General features: G+C 39.2%; 1 protein-coding gene across 1 annotated transcript in view; it reads right to left on the reverse strand.

Annotated features, from left to right (window-relative positions):
- Positions 1–2,487: 2,487 nt before the first annotated feature.
- Positions 2,488–16,544, reverse strand: part of ANO4 (anoctamin 4) — a 118,929-nt gene continuing 104,872 nt past the window's right edge. The window contains exons 22-27 of the mRNA XM_030959882.1: positions 14,126–14,268; positions 12,993–13,145; positions 11,584–11,731; positions 9,030–9,149; positions 5,990–6,095; positions 2,488–3,175 (exon numbers count right to left, since the gene is read on the reverse strand). Of these exons, the coding sequence (XP_030815742.1) occupies positions 2,984–3,175; positions 5,990–6,095; positions 9,030–9,149; positions 11,584–11,731; positions 12,993–13,145; positions 14,126–14,268 (862 nt within the window). The 3' untranslated portion in view covers positions 2,488–2,983. The remainder of the gene's footprint in view (positions 3,176–5,989; positions 6,096–9,029; positions 9,150–11,583; positions 11,732–12,992; positions 13,146–14,125; positions 14,269–16,544) is intronic.

The following is a 16,544-nucleotide window of genomic DNA, read 5'->3' on the forward strand; positions in this document are numbered from 1 at the left end:
AGCAATCCTATGCTGATTGCAAGATGATTTCACAGTAAATCCTCTGATGTGTGCTGTCCTGCTTGCTATGTAAAATGTCTGTGCCATGCATTGAGGTTGCAGATTTTTCTCATTCTCTTGAAGGTAATGCTCTTGTGGAGCTGGAATAAATAAACAACATACAGGACTGTCACATGGAGATTTAAACAAAACGCATCAGCAGATCAGGAAGAGAATGGCATAAATTAGCTCTCTAGAGATTATTAAAATTCCATTTATTATTATACTATTATTTGTATTTTATTTTTCTAGTAAATAAAAAGGGGACTCTTTCCTGAGTGTTCTGCTATGTAGCTCTGAAGGACTCCAGGGAAATCTGTTTATCAGACCAGCAGCAGAGAAACCTCGATGTTGGTTGGCTGGTCAAACTGAAGTGGCAGAGATGTACTCAGGGTCTGCCAGGGAGGTCAGAGTACCTTGCAGCATCACACTCAGCACAAGCTTGGCAAGCAGCCAACCTATGGTTTCATTTAGAGCAGAGCAGGACACATCTTCTAGCAATGTGTTGTCAGGAAAATTCATCCTAATGCAGCTATCTTGAAAACTACTCTCAAAAGCAATTATTATCTGTTGCATTTCTGCTGCACATTATTTGTTTTGGCACATTTTATTGCAGTGGTTTCTCTGGAGTGGAAGTCAGTTTATATTCTACTGTATTTCAGTTCAGTTCTCAAAGTTACTGAGATCTAAATTGACAAAGCTGCATCTTACTGCAGGGATTTGCAAAGGTCCATTTTGCTCATGTGGGTGATACTGATTTTATGCATGGCTCATGTCTCACTTTACAACTTAGTAAACAGTTTCTAAGCTCTGGTCATCTGTTGGTTTAGACATTAAACAGAGAGTATCCAAAACAATCCAATTATTCATGAGAATTTGGTCTGAATATGATTTTGCCCAGCGATCCTGCCCCAAAACTCTGAGGCTGCAACTGTATGTGGTGGATGGTAAACACTAACCCATCTGGCATGTGTGTATTGGAGGTCAACACTGCCTGATCTCCATCCCCTATTTACAGAGACAGGAATATTCCTATTTCCCCACTGTCCTGGGGGCTGTGTCCTCAGCTGCTGTGAGCAGAAGCAAAGATGAACAAATTCGCTTCCCCATTAGTCAGGAATTTACCCCACAGCTGCTACTTGTGCTCCCCACTCAGTTTGGCACCAAGACAACACAGAACAGACTAATCCTGATATTCCTTCAGTGTTTATGTTGTCTCATGGGACTTTCAGGCTTGGGCCAGGAGGAGCTGATAAAAGGGAGCTGCTATGTCATTTATCCTCTTCAGGTAGGATGGAGGGTCGCTACTGGAGGAGGTTCCTTGCTTTTTTGTGTAGGCAGGCAGTGGCTACAGAGAGGAGGGTGCTCACATTTTCTTTCATCTCTCTCCTTCCTCAAGTCATATTGCCTTTCATCAAAGCTCCCCCCTCTTATGCAAATAGCACAGTTCTTCTTTGCAGTGGAAAAAAGTTAATAGATCTAATTTGCTGATATTTGTCTTGCTGTAAATGGTCCTGCTGTCATGTGGAGCTTGAGGTATCCATCTGTAGGATCTTGCATTGTGTGGTCTGTCCAGAAGGGCAAATTCTACCAAATTCCTTCTATCAAATTACTTCCAGAATAACTTTTAGAAACAACTGATTGAAGAGCTTTCACAACAATCAGTATTTTGATTCATGTTGCTCTAGCCAACATATATGATGTCTTCAAAGCTATAAGTCCACTCTTTTGGGTTAATAGTCTGGAAATTTTGAATTTCTTAATTAAATCAGAAATTTTAAATTTCTTAATATTTAGGAATTTGCTAAAGGATACTGACAGTGGTTTATTTTGCCCAAGTCTCATTTGCAGCCTGTGCAGAATTGCTCTGCATTAAGGATTTCAAGCTGTTTCATACTAGAGTCTGTTGTTTTGTTTTTTCCCTCCACCCCTTCATAGATAATGGAATGATGAATACAGAAAGCGCTACAAGTGTAGATATTCTGGATTACCGTGTTTTATTTTGCTCACCTGCCTTTTTCTGTTTTACTTAGGCAGATCGGTCTTTAAGACACTGTCTGACATGTGTTACATGTGTAAGTGCACCCTAATTCCTGACTAGGCCTCAATGTGATCTGGCAACACAAATCCGTGGGCAGTTCTGGGCAAGATGCCCTAACCTGATTTCATTCTTTCAGACACCAGACAGTCCTATAGCTGAAAAGGCACTGTTCAAAACTTTAACATGTATTACCAACTTTTCACAGTGTCATTTCCAAATAAATGACCCTACAGCTAGATACCTCTGGCCACATTTAGATGCTTGGCTATCTGCACTTCTGATGGCTACATTCTTCAGCATTGTCAGGCCAGTTGATCAGACTCATGATCATGCATCTCCTTCTAGATAACACTTCAGTGTTGTTGAGCAATGGAAATGATCCAGCTACGTGACCTTAACTGGTGGCAAATGCAAACTAACGCGGTTGGGTCTGCTGTGGAAGAGAGCAACGCTGCCATGCACGTGCTGCAGGTGGTGGCCACACACACAGACAAACACTGCCACATTGCCAAGGCGCAGTCACTGCTTGTGAAGTAGCAACTTCATGAGAATGAGCCAGAAGATCACCAAGTTCTGTAAAGCACTGGAAGTTGTGTAACTGCTTTGAAGTTCAGGGCCTCGAGTTTTAATCAGGGCCTGGGAGCTTCCTGGCAAGAGTGCAGAGACTTAGTATTGGTCTGATGTGCTTGTGTTGACATCAGCTCTGGAGAGGACTAAGCCTTGGAAACACCTCTGATTTCAAAAGGCTTATGACAAAATCCACCCTATTGAAGAGGGGCACACGTGCTAAATGCACGCATTACTGACTATTCCTTTCAGTGCACTCTCTGCTGTAGAAAACCAGGATTTTTTTTTATAAACAAGAGTTCTTATCTTCTTTTAGGCAGTTTCTTCCTCATCCTGTCATGGCCACTCATTGTGATAAGATTTTCCATTCTTTTTCCTTTCCTTCCGCTCTTTTTGCAGACGTTCTAGCTCAGCTTCATACATCATTTCCTGAATCAGGTACTTTTCTCTCCTCATTCGATCTCTCAGATCTTTTGGAAGATCTGGAATTAAGTAGGAGATCAGATGTTTTATGCAAAAGACAAGGTGCTGTGAACACAAAAAAAAAAGGAAAGAAAAATTTAAAACCTCAGGAAGAGAACAAGTACTTTTCATATCTTCTGAAAGCCATCTCTTTCTGATATTCTGATATGTGTTTAAACTAAATCCACTACTAAATTTTAAGAGAAAAAACCACGAAGTTTTTTTCCCCACAAAAACTCCAGCCAGTCAGTGAAGTGTGGGTCACAGCAGAAATTATGAGCAGGTGGGTTAAAATAAAGCTTCAAAACTGTTCTATGACCTGTGTGTTCAAAGCCCAGAGGTCATGATTTGCTGTAAAGTTGTTTGGACAGAGCCTGGTGTTAGTACTGGTATTAGTTCCTGCTCTGCAGGAAGAGGAGGCTCAAATGATGTAACACTTTCCTGTTGCCATTAACACATCAAAATTTGAAGTAGTGAATCTATACAAAAGCAGTAATATATGTATATAAAACAAAACCTCAACATTTTGTCTTACACTGTGTCTCTTATCCAAAGACATATTCCTGTTTAGCAAACACCACAGTTAAATAGAAGTTGACTGATCCTTTGTCCCTCCTATTTTAGGTGTGACACAGCAAAACTTGAGTTTGACACCCGAGGATTGCATGACTGTCCTTTTCTGTTTGATCAGAAATGCTGCTTGGAGACTTACTCACTTCACTTAAGAGGAGGGACAGATAAACAAAAAAATCCTTCATCTCAGAAAGGACATACATTCTAGATTGGAGAAATAAAGGTATTTCTTCTTCTCCAAGCAGAACCCTTCTTTTGAAAGCCACTGAAAAGAGAATGTAAAATGTTTTCCCATGTACTCTTCCCTCATGATAAATAAACTCACAATACTCTAATTGTTGGGGTTTTTTTGCCAAACCTAAAAAGAGGAAAAAAAAGCCTCCTCTGTTAGTTTAGCCTGGACAAAGAATTCCTTTTGCAGTGATAGGAAATACTTCTGTTTGTTTTCAAAGGAGGTTAAGTTATCCAAAACAAACCACACGCAGAGTGCCAAAAAGGAGCCTGAGCCTAGGCAGTTACTTAATTAATGAAAAAACCTACCTTGAATCCCCCATCTCTTTGTGCAATCTTTATTGTAAGCACTGCAGCAATCACAATACAACCCTCAGTGTTTTAGAAAAAAATAGGTCATGGTTTCTGCTGCAATTACCTTTTTGATTTCATAGATATAGTTAAGGAGACAGCTTGCAGTGTCACTAAAAAGAGTGGCTCATGTTGAGGGAGGCAGATATGAGCCAGCCTATGGCTTTGGTTGAGACAAAGCAAAGTCAACTCAGATGTGCCCAGTAACACTAAAAGTTATTCCACAGTTGGTCACAAATTTGGTTGGACAGTGAGACTTGAACAGGGCTCATTTTTCTTGCCTCACTTCTCTTTGTGCCTACACTGTGCTGCCTTTAAGTCAAGTGTGTATAAAGAAGCCAAACTCTCTTCAATATTTAAAATTTTTAGGCTGACTTGCCAAGACCATTCTTGTAGTCCTTTTTGGAGAGGCATACCCTGACTTTCAGTACTGACTGCTCATGAAACTAGAAGGGATTAAGCCCAACAGGCCTCTATCAAATCTTTCTTTCTTTCCCTTAATATTTCCCTGAGTGTGGAACAGATGATGGAAGAAATTATCTCCTTGGAAACTAATAAGTTATCCAGTGTAAAGGAAAAAGAGAGCCCAACCTGTAGTGCCATATTCCTTCACCTGGGAAGGTCTGAAAATTGCAATCATGGGGAATTTGCTGAATTCCTTGGGCTTCTGCTGAGCCACAAAGAATTGAAATAATGATCTAGAAAATGCTTCTTCTCCACCTTTGCTCTAACACAAATGTTTCTGTTGTGTTATCCAAAGAGGTGTGTTGAAAGCTCAGTTGAGAATGAATTTACACTCTTCTGTGAGTCAGAATGCAATATGTGTTCATGAACATTACATATATGCCAGTATGGTGACTACAGTTTCCATATGTGTGTTGAATGTCCTGTTGATTTCAGAGCAGAGGATTGAATAAAATGTTTTCTAAAATGATGTGTTCCTTCTTTGGCTTCTTCACAGTGTAAAAGGTATTTCAAACTTCTTGTGCTCGAGAGATGTTGAGCTCCTGGATTCCTGTGGAGATATTCAGGCACTTGAAATTAGGCCTTAAGAGCTGCATTTTTTTTTTTTTTGGTAAATCATCTTATCCTATTTGTCTACCCTTCTGGCTCTCTTTTTCAAAATCAGCATGGGAATACCAGTCATGTGAAGTTGTATTATCTCCTTTGGTTTGCCTTAAAAACACCTGAGATACTGACAGTAAAAACTAATATTATGAACATAGACAAAGATATTGAATCCTTTTCGTTGTCATCATCTTTGTGATGCCAACCATTCTGAAGGAATGAAAGGCATTAGAAAAAAAAACAAAGAAAAAAAAAAGCTAGATGTGTAAATACTGTAACTTTAACTATTATTGTTTCTCAGTTGCTCAGATTTAATATTTTCTTCTCATGTTCCTTCACCCCTATCCTCACGCAACAGTCAGCATATGGCTTCCCAACCTAGACAAATTACTAAAAAAGTAAATAAAAGCTTCATTTATTTCCCCCCTTTGCAAATCACTGCTATAGTTTTCAGTGTTATATTCCCTTTTCTGTAAGAAACTACATTCCTATGGCTGTTCAGAAAACAAAGCCGAAAATACCAAGCACAATATAAGTAGAAGAAACTAAGACAAAAAACACCTCAATGGCTGCCATCATAGATCAGCCCAAAGCAAAGCTTCAGAGGGAAATTTGTTTTCTTTTTGGTTTTGTTCTGCCACCTGGTTGGGCACTGACCTCAAACACAATAATGAAGGCCAAGCGTGCTGCCAGGACGTGCCAGAACTGCAGCGTGTAACCGTAGGGCACGGGCGAGTGCGGAGGGTCCCGGTAATCCCTGTACCTGAAAGACAAGCACAATGTGCGAGTTAGCAACCTCTGCACTGCTGCCTGGGTGAAGGCAAACCCAAAACCTATCTCCTCTTGATCATTACATTCTCTGCACTAAAAATGAGCTCAGTTCCCCTAATGCTGCTTGCTTCTAAGGCTGGGCCTGTGCTAGTCCTTGATGTCAGGTCAGGTGCCTGCTTTTGAAGCAAGTGTGCTGATCACCTCCACTTACCACACTTTTCTTCATGCAGATGGACTTACTTTCAGCTGAAACCTACCAGTAAGATGCACTCCAGGAGTTCTAATGGAAATTGGGCACAAAGGACCCAAACCAGTGTCTGTCTGAAGAAAAACCTTGAAACAAATACACAGGATGGGAGGAGCTTTGACTCTACAGCATCTCCCTTGGCAGCACAACATGTACCTTTCAGGCATCTCCTCAGAACTTGGAGAAGGATGGGATGCTCTGCTCATTCAAGGGACCCTTTATTCTCTTTATTCACAGATATTTTAAACCCATAAGTGTCCCTGTTTTGTCAGCCTGACAGTTCTCCCAAAATCCATATAAAAATGCTTCATGGATTCCACCTGGCCCTTGATCAATTAGTTGGCCATCCCTGGTGTAAAACATGACTCATCCTGACTTGAGCAGAGCCAGTACTGCACCTCTTGGTATTTCAAGAGGTGAGGACCATGTGAGAAAGTGATCTAGTGTCTTTTCTCATAGTGTTATATGGAAGAATTTAGGTCTCTGAAATTTAAGTATTGGGAAAGTTGAATCCAGGAATACTCCAAGATTGTATTTACAAACCATGAATCTGTTTACGTCACACATTCTGGAGTCCATTTTTACTAGCAGTTTGTTAATTCTAAAATAGAACTGTCGAAACCTTATTTAAAAGTAGTGTAAAAATTGCTCACTTCTTCATCTGTTTCCTACATGGGACAGAAAACCCACTGTAAAAAATATTGAAAATACCATAGTAAATAATACAGGTTGATTATTAAGTTAGTTTTAAGAAACTAATGAAAATGCAGATGAATAAAAGAAATAAACATTATTTAATCTCTATGACAATCTGTATTTCTCCATGAAGCTTCACCTTCTTAGATTGCAGAGGGTGCTATACAAATGAATATAAACTGTCTTGACATCTTAGTCAGCATCAAATCTCTCAGAAATTCCAGTACTTCTAGAATAAGTTCTAAAAATTGAGATGAATGCAAGTAGCATTCTGACTACATAGTTTAGGAAGTTTTAGAATATCCTAAGCATTCTACTTCCTAGGATTCACTAGGAATCCATTGTTACACATGAAAAAATGGGGAAACCTTTTATAAACAATCAGAATAGCACAGCACTATCTGTGTTCCAGGCAATCAGAAACTAAGTGAGACTTTTTCAGACATACTGCCTTCCTGGAAAAATGCCTACACTATTCCACAGTGGAACATAATATTTCCTAACCTCCCTATCAATATCTGCTCTGAAGTGCAATTAAAATGACCGATGCTTTAGTAGAATGGAGTTTGGTAAGAAGCTGATAAACTCAGATAAAGAAAGATGTTAATTTTCTTTCAAGGGTAGATATACATAACAATTCAGTGTCTCCCAAAAGGACAGATATATCTTTTGGAGATTTATCACACCGAATTTAATAGTGTTCTGTTTAGGCAATATTGAGCAGACTTTTTTTTTTATTGTAGGATTTCCATCATCAAATTTAAGGAGCAGAAACTTCATGCTAGAAGTTGGGGAAGAAAGGAATTGAAGGGGAAGAACAGAATGGTCAGAATGACAAAATATTATTAAATAATGCTATAGCAAACAATGTGGAATGGAATATTCTCACTGTGGTTCTGCTCTATAGGTGAATTCAGCATTGGAATATTCTTTCTGACAAATAAGTTGCAACAGTCTTAAATATCAGTTAAATGAAAGCATTGATGCCACCCCCTCCTCCCTTTTATTATGCTCAAAATTCTTCCTATTCACAAAAACATTGCAATATTGCAAGTATCACTGACTTTTGCTGTATCACAGACCTTTGTGGTATCACAGAGTATCTTTTGTTCTTTAGGCACACATAAATAAAAGGATATTTTAATTCTTCACAGTGAAAAATATTGGGACTAAGTGTATCTGCTAAAAGGCTACCAGGTCTCATGCTTGTAATGTAATATTGCAACTGAAAAATGGTAGCTGTATTTGTTTGGTATTTTTGGTTGGGACACTATTTAAGACCTTTATGTAGACCCTTGGGGTTTTTAAATTCCATTAAATTCACTCAGGTGCAAATCTGCCATTTCAGAATTTTCTCAGACTGCAATTTCTCCGATCTGTTGTTGAGGACAAAGATGTGCAGATAATTAACCGCTCATCTTCTTTTGATTCAAACCACAAGTATATGATTATTACTAATAATTACACCAGTAAGCAATGACATAAACATATTACCAGTTCCACAATTTGGAAATGCTGGATTTGAGGTTTCGAAAAGACAGCTTATGACAGAGCCTGTTTGTGTCTGCCAGACCTGTGAAATACCTCAGCGTGGCCTCGCCTGTGCAACCTTGACTTCCTGTGCATGCCCTGTGATATCATCTCATCACAATTGGGTCTCACTGGTACTAAGTAGTCAGGCACCCATTAGTGCCCTTTGATACCCTATTTATCCATGATGATTGTGTCTGAGTCAAGCTATGACACCATAAAAATCCTGCATTAGGAACACCCTCCAGATACCAACTTTTTGGCTTCTCTTTTATCTGAGGAAAGAATCATGCAGGTAACAGCCAAACAGTACTGAGAAGAGCATGACCCTGAACAGCACAGTTAAAACTTTCCATTTTTAACTTCTAAAATTTAGTTTCAACTCCAGATTTATTGTGATGCTTCTCCATTTCAATGTCCTAAAGCAGAGAAGTAGGTTGACCAGAAACTTACCTGCAATATTTTAATGGTGAACCAGAGAATTCACTTCCATTTGATGTTGGCTCTGAACGGTTTTCAAAGTCAGACACCAGAAATACTGATAAACTGGCATTAACATAGCCAACCATACACCTAGAGGGGACAAAATGATGTCAGCAGGACACAGCAAGGTTTTTCCATTAACTGTTGTACCCAGGAGGATGTCCTTTGGGTTTCATAAAATCCAAAAGTGCAATTTTGGTGCTTATTAATATTTGAAAGGGATGTTGAGGCAATATAAAAGAAATGCTAAAGTAGGTCAGATGAACAATAAAAGTGAAGCAATGGTATATTTCTATGGGAGAAGGAATGGTGAAGACTGGGACTAGTTACTTTTGAAAAGTCACCTAAATGGTGAACAATAGGGGCAGAGGAAATAATGAGGAGTGTTAGGAAGATAATCAAAATATTCCCACTGTTACACTCATGGTACTAGCACAAAGAGACACTAAATCAGATGGAAAGATAATACACTTAAAACAGCTTTTTAGAAAATGCCCAGTTAATCAGAGGAACTCCATTCTAGAAGATCCCAGCGTGACTGAACACTGTGAGGGCTAGGCAAAATTTAGAGAGCACTGAGCAGAAGTTATGTCCCCTGTTGAAGGGCTGTGGGTGTCAATAGAAGGATCAAGTTTTTGTTAGAAAAGCTGAAGAGATCTGGCCAAAATGTGTTGTGCTGTTCATGCTACACTTACCCTACACAGGTAAGTGTAGGCACACTACTTATCTTGGTGTAGAGTATAATGCACAGTAAGGGTTGGGAGATTCTGGTTTTGGGTTGGGTTTTCCTAAATATGGACTTTACAGTCTTTGAGAAATTATATTCAAACATCATCTGGCTTTGTCTCCATACTGATTACATTTGGAAATTAATTTAATTCCAGTATTTTTCTAGTATCATTGTGTGTCATATGGATCTAATACCTACAGATGTTTTTTGAAAGAAAAGAGTACCTCTCTCTTTTAAGCTATTCAATAACAGATGGTCTTCACCCCTTAATTTGAGAAAACTCACTATTCATGTGGATTTCTGAATACCTTCCTTCTTTTGTAACAGTACTTACTAATAACATTATTCAGAATGCTGACATAAACAGTTTAAATACAGGTTAGCTCCTTCAAAATATTACTACCTGACAGCTTCATCTAGAAATTCACTCAAAAATGCAGCAGAAGTGTGAAAACATTGTGCTAGAGGTTTGTGAAAAGAAGATAAGAGCCAAACTGTGAGCCAAACTATTTCCCCTGTGCAGAACTTGTTTCAAAGCCACTGAGTCATATTTGAGTCTTAAGAGAAGTATTTCTAAAGGTGTTGTTTTTCATCCACAATGGTCCTGAGAAAATCCTTCCTTATGCTTTCCTTAGCAATGAGAGTTGCTTACAGTGCCCCAATGTCCTGTAGATCTTTATAATGGCACAAGCAGAGGCACATGCTCAGGAACAACTGGTACCAGACCACTTTGCCCCTGAAGGGATTTGAACTCTTCATGAAAGTAAAGAGAACATCCTCCCTAGCCAGCTAAAACGCCCAAATCCTTGCAGGACAAGTGTTAGCAGGTCTGCTAATCAGGAGCTGCCACACCAGATGCCCTTCTTCTCTCAGTATGATTAAATGTATTGACAATCAAAAGATGTCAAAGAAGCAGCAACAGATGAACTCACTTTCTGCTGCAGGGAGTAAAAAAATCAATCCGCCATATGTCCAATAGCAGAATGCAAGCTCTCTGTCCCTGTCTACTGTTTAGCCTGGGTTTCTTTGCACAGCAGGGCTCCTTGCTAATGGCACTGCTAGAGCATTTGCAAACTGTGTCTGTGTTTGGCTGGATTCTGTGACCTTCCCGGAGCCCAGCAGCTGAGATTTCACAAGTGGCCATGCAGTAACTATCTCATGCTCCCTGGTAGTGTGCACATGCTAAAATAATCTCAGTGTTTAGCAACACTGAAAGAAAATCCACTTAGGCAGCAGGGATTCAGATCACAAATGTCTCCTGGAAGATTTAATCTAAGAACTCTAGTTTTAGAAGAAAAACAAATTGCTTTTCTCTGTGAGTATATATTGATGTATTAGTTGGAAATTTCTTCCTCTTGCTAGACACTACTTTTTAAAGTAATACATGCTGAATATTACATCAGGAAACCCCCAGTGTGCAAGTTTAAGATGCTCAACAATTCTTTACTGATTCGTATCAGCGTTGCTTCAGAAAAAAAACCCCCAGTATTATATCCATGTACTACCAGCTGGGAAGTACAGCTTGGGCAGCATTCTGTCACACACACAAAATCTCTGAAATAGCTCTGCCATGTTTGCCTTGAAGTAACCTCATGGATCACAGTCACTCAGCAACCCATTCTGTGAATATGCAGAGCATCAGTACCTATGGTATCTGGTACCTGTTACCTAAACACAAACAATACATTTGGTTTAGTGGAATCAGAACATACACAGACAATAATACTGCATCTATTCAAGTACTAAGTGATTTTCATGCACATCTGTTCCCCCCTCCAAAAAAAAAAGCCTTACTTTTGTCCTGCTTCTCCTTGGCCAGCACAGGGTCCATATTTGTAAGCATAAACAAGGCGAGGGATGAAATCTGATGTCACCGCTATAACAAATGCATTTGTGATAACTGACAGAATTCCAATGCCTTCCAGGATCCCATACCAGATGCCTGTTCAACAAGGACAGCATGTTTACTCCAGGAAAAACAAAAACCAAAGTGCCTGAAATACTGCATGATCTGAAGTAGTTTCCCCCACTGCACAAGGTGTTTTTATGTAGTTTTTATCCAAGAGTCACTGAGTAAAAATAAATTTTCTTATTGAACAGTGAGACCTCATCACTGCGAATCACACCAAAGGAAGGTTAGACATACCCGTTGATTTAATGAGGCATTGAATTGCCCCTGAAACTTTGCTAGAATGCAATTTATTTTGAGAAATCACATCTGAATCAACATTAAAAAAAGGTATTCTTCTGTCCTTCTATTAATTACATTATAGGACTGTTCTTTTTACAAATTATGTCTGTAGTGTATACCATGTACAGCTGTTGTCCCCTCTTGTGCCAGACCCCACAGATTCACACTTTTCTCATTCAAAGCTTTAATCATACTTTAGGCACATGGTAGAACGTTCTAAGAGCACAAAGCCTGAGCTTCTGCTATTTCTTGGTGTGGCCTATGGATTTTTGCAATATTGTTGTTTACGTTAGTGAGGTTTCCTATTTACCCCTCTGAAAACACCAGGGATTCAGCGTTGGGCAGATGAATTTGGTTTTGAGTTCTTCCTAAAGGTGTTGTGCTTTTGCATACTGCGAGGACAGAAGAGATTTGTAGCCAAAATAAGTTCAGAGATCCTTTGCAATAGTGTGTGGCTGGATGACCTCAGAGTTGTGTGGACCTTGTGTTTAGCAATGCAGGTGTGACTCTCTGAGAACAGGTTGTCTGCTGGGATCCAGACCCACCCTGTCTGACCCACCAGGGACCTGGTGGGCATGGCCCCTGAGTCACAGGGGAGCTTGGTTACAGCCAGGTAAATATAAATCATACAGGTTCCTTACAGGATGGTGGCTACTTTAACATGACTTTGATGTTTGATCTGATCTGTCTGGTTATTATATTCAAGTTGAGCAGCATTATGTGTTTGCACAGTATCTGTATCTGCCACAGCAAAGCACCTGCAGAGAACACTGATCACTTTACACCTTGGCTGTTAAGTCCTCCAGAAAATCATTAAAACACATTTTCCAATATAGCCTATGAATTGCATAAGTAGATTGGCATCAGATACTTGAAGTTTTTTTGAACAATCAAGGGGTTTATTATTAATTGGGAAGATGACTGAAAATACCAATCAGCTCTTACTTGAAGTGGTCAAAGCTTTGAAGAATAACACATATATATAACAAACACCTCTTAACAAACAGCTCACCTATATCTTTGGCTCTTGAAGCTAAAGGTCTTCTCCACTGAGTAACAAATTTGTAAGCATCAAGCCGAATTTCAATAATATTGTTTAGTAAGGCCAGAAGTGGTGCCAGTGGAAAAGCTGCCACAAAAATGGTTGTGAACCCAAACTGAAGAACTGGGGGAAAAAAAAAGGAAATATCACAGAACAACTGTTAGGATCCAATCCCAAGGTCTAAGATACCAGTGTATGCAAATAAGCAGTATGTGCAAAGTATACAGACACTTCTTATTATGTCATACTATTTAATGGTCTAGTGGCAATTTTACAGCAAGTCCTTGTCAAAAGTTAGAAGAAAGAATAAAAAGCCCATGGAATGGACAGCACACTCTAAATTTTGTAATTTGGAATGAGGTTCTGTGCTTTTAGAAAGGGACATTTTTACTCCAGCATCAACTAGGGTCTCTCAATACTTGCAAAGATTAGGGATGAATACATTCCTTTTAGTAGTTCAGATGGAAAACAGTTTGAAATTCTATTTAAGTTTCTAGAGGTAGGTTTTCAGAGTATCAGATTTCCCATTAATTTGAAAAGAATTGTGTGAGGGAGAAAAGGAAAAAACCAATCATGACATATGCAGTTCAGTCACATAGGGCAAAAGTTCATGTTTTTTTAATATCTTTTTTCTGAGCAGTTATTCTCCTCTCTCCTCTGGATAGAGCAATGCCTTTTTGGCAGTAAGTTACTTTGTTAATGTGAGGTAGTAAATGAGGGAGGATTTTAAACATAAACAAGCATGCTGGTCTGTACCATGCACTTCAAAGCAAAAACACAAGACAACTTTCATTAGAAAATAACCGCAAAGTTCTTCAGAAATGTATGCAGATAAAGAACTGGGCTCTGGTTTGGAAAAACAAATCCAGAATGGGAAATGTTTCATAGATGGGAGGTTAGCAAACCATCAGCAGCTTAACTACTTTGGTTTGGTTCTTAAAAACTGACTCCCATTCCTCACCTGACCTGTGAGAATGAAAACCTTTTTGCAGTCTCCTTAGCTTCATATAGTGATAATTAAAAGAATTCACCAGCCCACATCAACAAAACACCAACAACATTAAAATATAGTGAAAGAGAGACAATGAAAGTAAGAGCCATACTCATTTCTAGGTATTCATCAAAGAGTCCATAAGCATTCATAGGCTGCAGATTATAGTCCTTTTCCCACTGTGGGAAGCTTGTTTTCCCCTGTGTGCCATACTCTTGCCGTAGTTTCCTCCTGGTCCACCAGTTTTGAATTAGCCTACATTTTAAATTAAAGAAAAGAAACAAATTAAAGAATATGAATGGCTATTTATCACAAAATTGGAAGAGGTTAAGTGGGCACAACATATCCTGCAAAATTCATTTCCCAATGTACAGGAAAATAGAGCATTAGTAATACATGTGGATGATGACACAGCATAATAGGTATGAAAACAGATGCAGCTGATGAGCTGTAATCCCAGCCTATATGTTGTTAAAATGGTGAAAGGATTTTGACATATTTTCATTATTTATTTACTTATTTTTCTCTGCACAGACTGCCAAATCACTCCAGGGTTTGTTTACGTGGCAGAATGCAATGCTGTGTGGAGATAGCTGAGCTCAGTAAATAAAGAGTGCTAATGCTGCCTGATTCTTTCCTCTGTGTGTGACCTGGCATCTCTGCATGGCTCTACAGAGTGCAGGGTAACAATCTCTGGGCAACCCTGGGAGGAAAAAGGCAACCCTGAATGGTGTCTGCAGCCAAATATTCAGAGGAGAAAGAGAGAGGAAGAAATGTCTGAACTACCATGGTAGCTGAGAGATGGATGGCTGACATAGGAGCTACCTGCATCTCAAGAAATGGGGGACCTGTACTGGACATCAGGGGGAAGATACTGTTCCCAAAGAAGTGCATGTGTCAGAGCACTGAGAAAGGCAGTGAGCCAAAAGTGAAATGAATTCTCACATCTGAAATAAACACCTTTTCAGGGAGTTGCACTGGTACGGCCAACAAAGAACACTAGTTAAGAGTTACAGTAGAGAGAAAAAAAACCCCAAAAGACAGATTTTCATCACAATGTCAGATTTTCTCTGATGTTGTGGTTGGCCACTTTGTCTCAGTAAGAAAAAGCATGATAGATCACCCAAATAATTCAGTCCTTTTCCTGGCAATGCTTCACTTCTTGCCCTCACAGTGGCCTGGTCTGGTCTGTGAATGGTGCGAAGTGACTGCAAATAATCCTTAGATTTGGGTAAGGGTTTGGACAGCTGCTTGTTTTCTTGAATCTCAGAGATTATTTTTCCATTTATGTAATTTATCAGAAAGATTACAGCTTTTCCTGTCTTCCTTAAAGAAGTGTAGGTGAAATTGAGTGCAGTTCATCTGAATTCAGGTACAGATTGCAGGGTTCCCTGCAAGTCCTCTGGCCATCCACATTGTGTTGGCTGCCATCAAGCTCCTAGCAGAAAGGTGTTTTTCACAAAAAAAGGAAGTGCATCTGCTAGCAGCATTTCAGGGCTAGAATATGGACTGAAGGGTCTGGAGAGCAAACACATCTCTCATCAGAATATTGAAGTGTTTCACAGTGTTGTGACTGTGTCTTTTATATTGTGGTTTTCCTTGTGACTCTGAAGTGAATATTCATTTCACCTGAAGCAGTTTATTCCTATTAAACCACTTGCTCTTAAACAATCTCCTCCTATCTCTATCAAGCACCTTCTTTTATTTCTCTTCTGTGCTCTTTGTTAAGTTTCAAAATCTGTATTAATAGAAAGCAGAGAGTTCTAATGAAAATTGACAAAAGTGGTAGGGAATGGAAAGAGAAGGATCCATACTGCTGTTACTGTTCCCTCCTGCCCATCCCAACTAATCCCTGCAGCCCTAACAGCTGCAAAATACTGACAAGGAGTGCTAGCCCCAGGAAGGATGGAGAAATAGCAAATCCCTCTGAACTTTGCAAGGGCAAACTTTCTGACAGTGTCAGCTCTCTCTTAGATTTTCACTCTTGCTAATTTCCCTTGATGACCATCCACACTCTCTCTAGCATCAACTACACTGATCATATTGAACCTATATTAATCATATTAAACATGCTCATTAGACATTAATCAATAAGGAATGAACCAATAGGAAATCAGTAATTGCCAACCTTTTAGCTAGGGCACAGCTTCATGTTACCTTGAAGATCACAAGGGAACTTGTCTACACACCAGTCAGTACATTTTTTTATCTTTCAGAGTGCATGTACCAGCAGTGCACTTTTTCCAGCTCGTACCTGCTCTTTCAGGCGTCTTTTATCACCCAACAAGAAACAGAATTTAGAACTTACTAGTATAGCTAAGAAATGATACATATAGTATTTTTCATGTAAGCAACATAGTGGCCACACAGTTATTTTTAAGGAGTTTAAGAACACAGAATACAATTTAACAAAGCAAAGTACTTTCCATGTATTATTTGTTAATATTTATATTACACTTTCATTTCTGCAAACTGTGTGCAGCCTGGAAAAGAGCCCCAAACATCATCTATATATCTGGAGTTCTGTATCC

This window comes from Camarhynchus parvulus, chromosome 1A, assembly GCF_901933205.1.
Source record: "Camarhynchus parvulus chromosome 1A, STF_HiC, whole genome shotgun sequence".
Taxonomy (NCBI): domain Eukaryota; kingdom Metazoa; phylum Chordata; class Aves; order Passeriformes; family Thraupidae; genus Camarhynchus; species Camarhynchus parvulus.